Source organism: Oryza glaberrima, chromosome 8, assembly GCF_000147395.1.
Source record: "Oryza glaberrima chromosome 8, OglaRS2, whole genome shotgun sequence".
Classification (NCBI taxonomy): Eukaryota; Viridiplantae; Streptophyta; class Magnoliopsida; order Poales; family Poaceae; genus Oryza; species Oryza glaberrima.
In genome coordinates this window covers 2,348,789-2,358,789 of record NC_068333.1, presented here as the reverse complement: position 1 = coordinate 2,358,789, position 10,001 = coordinate 2,348,789, and the positions used below count along the sequence as shown (strand labels likewise).

Here is a 10,001-nt window from a genome sequence, read left to right as displayed (position 1 = left end):
TTTGGAGGAGAATGGTTGGAGGTAAAATAAATAGGATTTGAATCCTAAATTTGATAGTAGAAGTATTTGAAGAATTATTTGTGGCTAATAGGGAAAGTTGAGTGAAGAATATAAATTGGTATTTTCTTAGCACAAGAGCAATTATTCACAATATTTGCAATAATACTATTCTCGTGCCGAAGAGGAAATCAAGCCACATGAATTAAATCAGTGGCTAGATCAAAAGGAAGAATTTGGATCAAGAATCAAATAATAAGTTTAAGATCAAAAGATGGGTTAACAATTAATTCTAATAAAATTGGAATTGCTTTGTTTTAGGTTCTAGGACAGTATGGGAAGGTTTCTTGAACCATAATTCATAAAAGTAAAAAGGGTTTTCAAACTAAATTTGAATAAAAGAATTTTAGTCAAAGGAAGGTTTTAAATTAAAACCAAATCAAGAAACACCTTAATTTAACCAACTATATTTTTAAATGAAAAACACAAAAGAAGTTAAATACCAGAAAGAGATTTTATGCAAGTTAGTTTTAGAAGGTCCATCTAATTGTATTTTCCTAGGTTTAGGAAGTTATTAAAAACATAAAAAGCGGCATGATACAGAATTAGAAAATGGTTAGTTTTGGGTATGTTACATTAATATTACTGGAAAGAGATGCCTTAACAAAGAGGCAACAAAGCATCAAACATAGCTAGTGTCAATAAAACTCTTTGTTAATTAATGGATTGCCGTGTCAATTAATCAAGCTAGATAGTACTACTCTGCTACTAATCAATACGTACCCTTAATTAACTATTGACACCTCCAACTCCAAAAACCACAAACTACACTACATTACTACTCACTTTTACATGTTCAAATTAATGTTATATGCATGGTACAACATATGAATGACACAATAAATCAAACTAAGAATGTGAGTACCATACACTGATACACACATATATGTGTGCTAACTATATAGCCTATAGCTAGCTAGGTTACTTAGAAACCAAGCATGAAATTTGTCAAATGTTGATGGATTAATTGGTGACTTGTTGCATCGTGTAATCGCCATCCAAGAATGTTCGTCCCTACAACTCCATATGTTGTCACATCACCTATACAGTGCACACACACAGGTAGTACACACACAAGAGGATCGATGCATGTGTGTTGTGACTTTCTCGAATGAATGTTAGGTGCTACGTTATAGCCATCTGGGCACAATGACATAATTAACAAGTTTTGATTAATTAGTTCATACATAATTAAGGTTCATAAGGCTGGCTATGGCCATGCATTGACAATAATTAACAAAGCTAGGTTAAAGTTAATTATTTTAAATTGGAGACATACTTGTTCATGAATGTAGATATAGGTCCACGTTGAAAACAATGTTCGTCCAAGAGGGAAAACGACATGGAAGAAATGCATCACTTTTCAATAAAATATGTACAAAACTGCATCAAAAGAAATGCATTTTTAGGATAAAATATATGCCTGAAGTGGTCCTATATATGTGTGTCTACATACCAGCTGATTCTCTGTTTGCATGAACGACGTCGTCTGCCCTTTTGTTCAAAAGGCACACGATCGAAAGATACATGCAAATTTAAGTGATTGATTATATTTTGTGTGCATATTAATCGACCTTTCAGTATCAAGAACAGGCAGGGAAATTAAGATTAATTATAGCTGATTGGCACAAGAACATATGTATTCACTAAATATTCAGCATAGCTATCAGTATCTTGTGTCATCAGATTTTCGGTATCAATTAACCTCAATTTATTAGATTGTCACAGATAATATAGTATCACCAGAATTAATGTTATCCATATTATATATATATATGGAGTATATCGTCAAACAGATCATTGATCAGAAGCATATAACCTGATTAATTTTATGTTTTTTATTAGTATGCTCTCTTTTGCTTAATTTTCTTGTTTAATCGTAAAGATAGCTTAACCTTACTAACCACTCCCTTTATTTTCGATTGATCATCTTATTATTGTTTGAGTTACTCCCAAATGATCATTATATTACTATACTTTCTAAGTATATTCGTTATGCATGAAAGTAGATGGACATTAATGGATACATCCATACACATGACTCTTTACAATCAACATGCAATATTTTGATTTGTTATTAGCTAGAAAATAGTAAGAATGGTGCATGTATTGAGTTTATCACCAGAGTAAACATAGAGAACTCCATTCGTCCCATAATTTTATATTTCTAGGATTCAAATTTATTTCAAAATAGTTTTCACAATAGAGTATTATAGTTGTCACATTAATCACTTATGATTCAAATTTCTTCCTATTCTACCCTCAATCACCATCTCACTCTTACCTATATATCATTTAGTCTTTCTTCTCAAACCTTAATATATACTATATGCTAAACAATCTAGAATTACAATTATTGTGAAATAGAGGTAGTATATGATATTTATTGGCTTTATTTGATCCTGTAATATGATAATTAATTGAGAACAGAGGGAGTACTTACCATAATTTAAGCTGTAATATTTATGACTCAGAAACCAAACGACAATGTTGTTACACGTGACAGCATGAAACACCACAGCACGTACTATCCGTAAGTAATAAGGACGAAATTAACCAAGTGACACCCTGCACCAATAAATTAACCACTAATTGATGACAATAACTTGCATGCAAGTTTGACTCCATGTATACATGATGCAAGCAAATGTACGTTACGCCTTCATGCTCTCTAATTAATTAATTAATCGTCTATAAACATTGTTATCATGAAATTAACTTAACTTGCAGTCTAGCTTGTATGTGATGGATTAATTAGGTGGGGTTGGACTTTAGCAAAGGATTAGTTCGAGTGTCACATGCAGCTCGATCGATCCATCCATCTCGCCCGGGTCGCTATGAACCGACGATTTTAAAGTATGCATATCTTTGTATCTATCTTTAATTTGATTCAACTTAATTTAATTAATTTCGTTCAATGCTTGCTTCCATGGAAAGTGTGTGTTTGTGCAGAGAGTAATTAATTGATTTTTTTTTTCATTAATTTGATTCCTCTTTTTTCACCTTGGAGCTCTTGTCTTTTCTAATCTAGTGGCTAGTGTTGTCATGATTTTTGTAGAGGATTCCTTCAGAATGCAGGCATGAATTGGATATGGGGAATATTATCAGCTGCTAGCAAAGTTGAGTTCATATATATGTGACATGCATGGCTGTATTATAAATATCACTTGCTTTTCTTAGCTTCTTTCTCTCTTCCTTCCAACATCAAGAGTTTGTTAGGCTTTGAAATGTAGTGGCCATGGCAATGCAAGCCGACAATGAACTGTACTAGGGTTTTTTTTTGTTTTCAAGAAAAAATAATATTTGAGGTTTGAGAACCGACAGTTTGATGATAAGACCATGGATGGAGAAGAGTAGAGTCAATGGCACTCACTCTTTGAAAAATTTTTCCCCTTTTTCTTTATTTTTCCTTTTTGTGTTTGTTTTCGGATGAGTAGTCGGTCTATGGAGGTGGAAAGGGGGTGATTCGACTGCGACAATGAGAGATTGCATGAGCTTTTGGGTCTCCTTCAAATACAGGAATTAATAGAATTTTAATATGATAGTTCAATCCCCGTATTATTCGGAGAAAATTCATGCATTCCAAAAGAGGATATAGGATTTCTTGTTTTGCAATGGACCATCCAAATGATTTTCAAAATAACTTCCTAAATTTGCAGAAGGAAAAGAACTGCACAGTTTAAAGGGTGCTTATGATGGATTCCCAAACATTTGGAATTCAACTCCAAAGAAAGAAAGAAAAAAAGGCTTTAGGATGCAATATTCAATACTCAATCCGTCCCATAATATAGCAATATAGAACCGAACGAGACATTCCATAAGACAATGAATCTGGACATCCTGTGAAATGTCTCGTCGGTTCTAGTTTGCTATATTACGGGACGGAGGGAGTAGTTGAAATTGCTTCTTTTTAGATATAATGAAAACTTTATTAAACTTAGCCAATTATATCGTACTGAGAGCACTCCCGATCTCTTTTAGACTGGTAAAATTATCCATCCAACCGGCTTTTTCATCCAAAGGATGATCCAAGATTGTCCAAAGGAATTGTAGATCAAGACAAGTGCTTAATCTTTTTACTTGGACTGTTGGACACAGCATTTTGCCTCCAGTATACAAATCCAGTTACACCTATCATCATTCACAAAAGGTTGTACACCAATCAGATGGCAAGCTGTTCTCCTGCCATGGTACCAAGTACTGGCTGGAAGTACCAGTGCTTACCAAACCATGGAATTGAGGGGATGATCACTGATCAGGTGCAGAGCCAATTATGCTACACCACCCACAACATTCTGTTTTATCATCACCTTTTTTCAGTCACTTTCTCCATTGATAATATGCTCTACCCTCTGCCTGGACCAAATGAAGAGAATCAAATGTACATGCACCAGAACTGCACTCAATTCAGGCCGGTATACACCAACACATGAATGATCAGCTAGGCACATGCCATTGCCTAAAACATATATAGAAGGGACATGAAAGCTGCAAAAATATATAGGCTCCACATGAACTTGATTGTGTGGCCAGAAAAAAGGAGGCAGAAATGAAATGAAGGGAGCATACAACGATTCGGAGCACATAATCTTTAATTCCTTCTTTTATTGGTGTATCGCTAATATAATGTTAATGTTTATTTTTGTAAACATTCAACAACATAGTTAAAACTCCCCAAAAAAAATTATCAGTCTATACGACTTGAATTACGCCTACTGCGTTCTGGGAAGAAATACTGGCCCTGTTTTGTTGGGAGGGTGGGGCAACTGTCAGATCCAGATCCTTCTCTGCTGGAGGATCTGCCTTCTTTGGCTTTCTTCTCGGACTCGCGAATAATGCATTAGAACATGCAGTCAGGTTAGCTTGAAATTCCAGATCAGCTATGCTTGCAGTTGCAGGAGTCGATGAAGATGCCCCTTCAGCGATTCTTGGAATTGGTCTGAACAGCATGGGCGCCCTCAAGAAACCGTCCTGGAAAGGAATGAAGGTTAATTAATCCATAAGTATAGATAGTAATGGCTCATTGTATTACAAATGTAGCTCCTAAAATGTAGAAAATGAACAAATCTGTGTGTTTCATAATGAGTTCAAGGAACAAATGCTCAGGCTCTCATACTGATCGTTGGCACCCTAAACAACAGTACTTGTAATCAATACAGTACCACTACCAACTAGGCAACTACCAAGTAAAGTACATCAACTAATAATCTAATATAACATGATGTTCTCAGGCGGTTACCAACAAGATAGTTGTTCTGATCAAAACTAATTCCCTAATATTGCTGGAACTCAGGGCACCAAATAACTTTGACATTACAAGTTACGGTGTCTTTTCATAATTTTCATTTTTGCACATATGATTCAACATGAATAGTAACTACCAAGTACCAACTCCCAAATCCACAGAATATTTGTGTTGGTGCTTGGGACCACTATTATGGAAACAATTGTACCGTCGTTTTTGGAACAGTACCAATAGTGCATAGAAACAGTTTAAGAACATAATTTTGGATATGCAGTTGTTACTTGTTGGGTTTACATTAAAAGTGCAGAAAGGTGTGTTTATCCAGTGCAGCCTACCTATTAGATGCTCCGACACTCTGATAAGGAACCATCCAAATTATCGCAAAAGATTCTACAAAAACAAAATTAAGAAGGTAAGGATCAGAGTGATCTAGTGCCCATAAAATTGCAGGTTTTACTACACATAGCAGAACAGAGAAGTTCACTCAACAATCGCTTTTACTTCTTTATTTACCTTCACCGAGTATTATTTTTCAAAAGAATATTTTTTCCCTCATGACAAGTTCCAGTTTGGACTGAAATTCAGTATGTTGATTAACAATTTTGAACCCAATATTATCAGTCTTTGAACTATCTTTGATGATCTGGATGGTCCTTCATAGGAAGGAGATTGGAAGCACTGAAAGCAAATATGCCCATGCAATTTCAATTTCCCACAACTCATTATTTTACCAGCTATGAAATAGCTGTGCCTATTTTCATTTCCCTGATGTGTGTGGCTTTTGGTTGGTAAATATGCCCACATTATAGTTGCAATATGGTATTTAAAAGTTGGAGATCATCAATGCGGAGCAATGCCTAGACCAATAGAAAATGGTTCAAATGAAAAACATCCAAACTCTTTATGAGAAATCACCACCTCTTAAAGTATGAGATATCTGATATCTAATATGTCAAAAATGAAAACCAGTAGCATTACCATGTGGTTCATTTTGCTGAGACTTGAATCTACATTTGTTGCTTTAAAAGATGGAATTGGGGGAGGAAGATCTCTTGCAACTTGTGGTGCTAGATTAACTGTGCTTGAAGATGAGACTCCTTCCTGAAAATAGGTTGCCATATATCTCAGCACTGAAACTAGCATGTTAAAATGGATATCAAATGAACTTACCAAACTGCTGTTCTGGAGTTGTTTAGTCATAGCTACCATATCATGTAATTTTCCCATTGATGGTGGCAAGACAGGGCAGTTTGGTGCTGGTGACTGCAGTTCACAGGTGTACCAAGGATTGATTAGAAACATAATAATGTTCAGATGCCAATGCAGAGTACTGTATGTTAGCAGAAGGTACAATACCATATCAGTTGCCATCATATCAAAAAGGCTTGATCTGCGCTTCTTCTTGTTTGGATTAGTTTGTCTAAGAAAATATTTCTGAGCATGACTAGCCACTTGAGTTGGAGTCCTGGTAGTAACAAAGTTCTTAGATATACCCCTCCAGTCCCCCTTTCCTAGCTTTTCAAGACCAGCAAGAAATGTTCGGTGCTCTTCTTCAGTCCAAGGGACAGCTGCACAGTGGAAATAAATCTATTAACTCACCGACTGAATTGCAATAGATACAGAAAGGTGATATGCGCTTAATAACTGTAGCAAGAAAATGGATGCACATCCTATTTCTTTTCATCTTACTATCATAAAAACTTTCTTGAGGTAGCTTTGCAAATGCTTTAGAAAGTAATGCTAGTATTGTCCAAAAAGAAGTGTAAGACATTATCAGGTTGACATGCTTTAAATATAAGATGAGAGGGATTTCATGGAAAATTTGGGCCCAGGGATGATATCTGCACAGTTTTGAAAATTGAAGAACCAACAATAAATGGTTTTGTAGTTGAGGAATGAAGGATCAAATGTGGACTTTTTCCAAAAAAAAAAAAAAAAAAAAAAAAAAAAAAAAAAAAAACTTATAAGGTGGAAGTTAGCATAATAGCCAGTGAAAATATCAAGAGAAACCAATGCAGTAAGGGAGATATCAATGCTTCTACAAATAAATTTCAGTAACCAAGCCATAGTGGGAACTGGGACATCCTCTCCGTGTGCTTATAGCCTTACCAAATCCAAATGTATCAATATGTAAAGTAGTACTTGCAGAGAGCAATTTCTCATCATCCAGGTCTTTAAGTACTTCCACAGTTCTACAATTAAACCGGTTTCAGTGCAGGGATATGTCTAAGTGTATATAGGCTAGGGTGTGTCCAGCCTAGTGCCTGATCACTTTATAGCCCCCTATGCAGTGACTGCCTGGGTAATCGACAAGGCACTGACTAGTACTACCTAACTACTTAGAACAACCAACACTTCCAAAGCATCATTGCAAGTTTGTTTAAACTATATCTGAAATCATCTACTATGTAACTTTTATTAGAATACAAAAGGTAGTCAAACAACTCTAGACCATTTTTTGACAAACTGTAGCATCTACATAGAAGTTACCTTTGACTTAATAAAATTTTTATACAGTTAATATAGGTCGCATGAGTTACTTTGTCATTTGTTTAAGTTTACTGAGCAAAGGCCCAACTCCCCCCCCCCCCCCCAACCCAAAAAAAAAAACTCTGAAGCATGGAGCAATACTCTAAAATGATAACCAACTAAAATAAAAATCATGTTCACATATCATAAACAAAGAACGGGTAGGCTATTTTTTCCCCATTTTAACAAACATTAGGCACCATATTTAGTGGAAGCCAGAAGCCATTGGAATGCATATAGCATCATTACTCCAAAACAAACATCTATGATAAATCAGACTAACAGATTAATATAATTGATCAAATGTAACAACTGCAGGAAGTCAATAATTTTCACCGGCGGGTGCAATTATGAGAAAAATAAAGTCCTAAAAGAATTCCTGTAACTTAAACCTAGGATGCATTATGATAAAGTTAGAAAGCAGCATTACTCAGGATGGAACGAAATAGGGCTGCTTGTGTGTGCGATATAAGAACACAGGATCCAACTAACAGAACAGTTATGTGCATGAAGACAAATGGAACAGCATCCATGGAAATTTGATTAATTTGTCTGGCTAGCTGTATATGAACCAACCAGCCACCAGGCACTGAAAGGCACTTACACTTCAGCAGGAACGCATTACACATCATTTGCTTTCCCTAAAAAAGACAAAGAGCTTGTCTTTTCCAAGCACAATATGAACAGAATCCATCCTATACTTTTACAATATTCAGAACAAAGTCCAACATATCAACAGCTTGTCCTTCGTTAGGGATGTGACAATGCAAATACTAGGAGGCCTTCAACTGCCTTAATGCACCCTGATGTATATCAAACACAGTGTAATAAGTGATAACTGTCTTAATCAAGCTCCTCCTTGCATGACTAAAGAGTAAACTCACCTGATCCTTATGAGTAAATTAATGTAAACCAGGCAACACCAATACAAACACAAATTCCAACCAGGGATTATCCGGTCAGTTATATATTTCCCAGTCACCCATCAGACTATACTGCCAACGCAAAATCTGATATGGAAGAAAACAAACCCACCAGCATGCATCATGGATCAAGTCCAAAAGAATCACTATTCAAAGTTCAAACAACTGACTAGTGGATACTATTTACCAATCTATAAGTACAACTGTAGCAAAAATAGGATCTTCAATCAACTAACATGCAAAGAAAAGCACTTGTAGGCTATATGCCAGCACTAGCACAAAACAAAGCAAGAAAGCCTGATACATTCAACGAACAAACGCATCTATCGTACATTTGTACCACAACTCTACAACCTCAATCGACCTAAACTAATAGCTTGTAAAACTCTTGCACATAGCAAAGAAGGTTCAAGCATTACATATCCAATGAACTAATGTGCAAATAACAGTGAAATGAATGTAAACATTTACATACAAGCTAAGCTACAGCACAAGCACAAACAAAAGGATATTAGACTTTCCTCATTCGATGTGCAACGCATTCGTGGCATCAGAAACCTAATCATCTCATTACCTAAATCATTGGATTCTGCTACAAACGAATGCAATCTTTAATAACCCTCCATATTAAAGTAACAACATTTCTGCGTCCAGACAACTCAGGTAAAACTAAAAAAAATAGCTAAAAAGGCCATGGCTTTGTCCCTCCAATCCAAGCAATTTTTTTTGTAGCGAGCAAAGAGACCATTCATCACCAGATCTTTCCTTATTTCTACATTTCTATTAACCAAAGGAGAAAAAAAATTAAGCTAAACGAAATGGAGATTAAAAAAAAAAGAAAAAAAAGAGGCACACCTTTCTTCCTCTCCTGCGCGCGCCGCCGCTTGCCGGAGGACAGCAGCAGCCCACCGTCGGAGAGGTACCCGTCGCCCGATCCCCCGGCGTCCCCGGCGCCGCCGCCGCCGGCTGCGGCGGAGGAGGCGGCGGCGAGGTTGCCCATGCTCTTGCACTTGCGCATCGCCTCCTCCCTCGCCGGCCGCGGGCTCGGATCCCGGGGGTCGGACGGATCCGGCTCCGGCTCCGGCTCCGGCTCCGGCGGCGGCGGCGGCGAGATGGTGACGCCGAAGAGGCGCATCGCGGCGGGGCGCGAATCTTGAGGCATATCCCGACGGCCGCCGCTCCGACGGGGTTGGGCGGTGGCGTTTTTATTGGGGAGAAGGCGGGGTGTCGGAGGGGACCAACCATTG

General features: G+C 37.0%; 1 protein-coding gene across 2 annotated transcripts; it reads right to left on the bottom strand.

Annotated features, from left to right (window-relative positions):
- Positions 1-4,642: 4,642 nt before the first annotated feature.
- On the bottom strand, positions 4,643-10,001 carry LOC127783241 (transcription factor MYBS3-like). 2 transcript variants are annotated; one of them, XM_052310481.1, is made up of 6 exons: positions 9,610-10,001; positions 6,659-6,870; positions 6,473-6,565; positions 6,281-6,403; positions 5,638-5,692; positions 4,885-5,028 (listed from the first exon to the last, which is right to left on the bottom strand). In XM_052310481.1, exons 1-5 carry the CDS (start codon positions 9,914-9,916, stop codon positions 5,678-5,680), a joined length of 750 nt encoding a protein of 249 aa, XP_052166441.1. In that variant the 5' UTR covers positions 9,917-10,001; the 3' UTR covers positions 4,885-5,028; positions 5,638-5,677. The 2 variants fall into 2 exon arrangements, with proteins under 2 accessions (XP_052166440.1, XP_052166441.1); XM_052310480.1 differs by lacking the exon at positions 5,638-5,692 and having other exon boundaries at positions 4,643-5,028; positions 9,610-10,000.

What these genes read in the sequence shown, in the direction of transcription:
- LOC127783241 (XM_052310480.1), bottom strand. Translation starts at nt 9,916, where the DNA reads ATGCCTCAAGATTCGCGCCCCGCCGCGATGCGCCTCTTCGGCGTCACC. An exon ending in CGCGCAGGAGAGGAAGAAAG is followed by an intron (nt 6,871 to 9,609) that starts GTGTGCCTCTTT and finishes TCCACTGTGCAG; the next exon opens with CTGTCCCTTGGACTGAAGAA. An exon ending in ATATGATGGCAACTGATATG is followed by an intron (nt 6,566 to 6,658) that starts GTATTGTACCTT and finishes TGTGAACTGCAG; the next exon opens with TCACCAGCACCAAACTGCCC.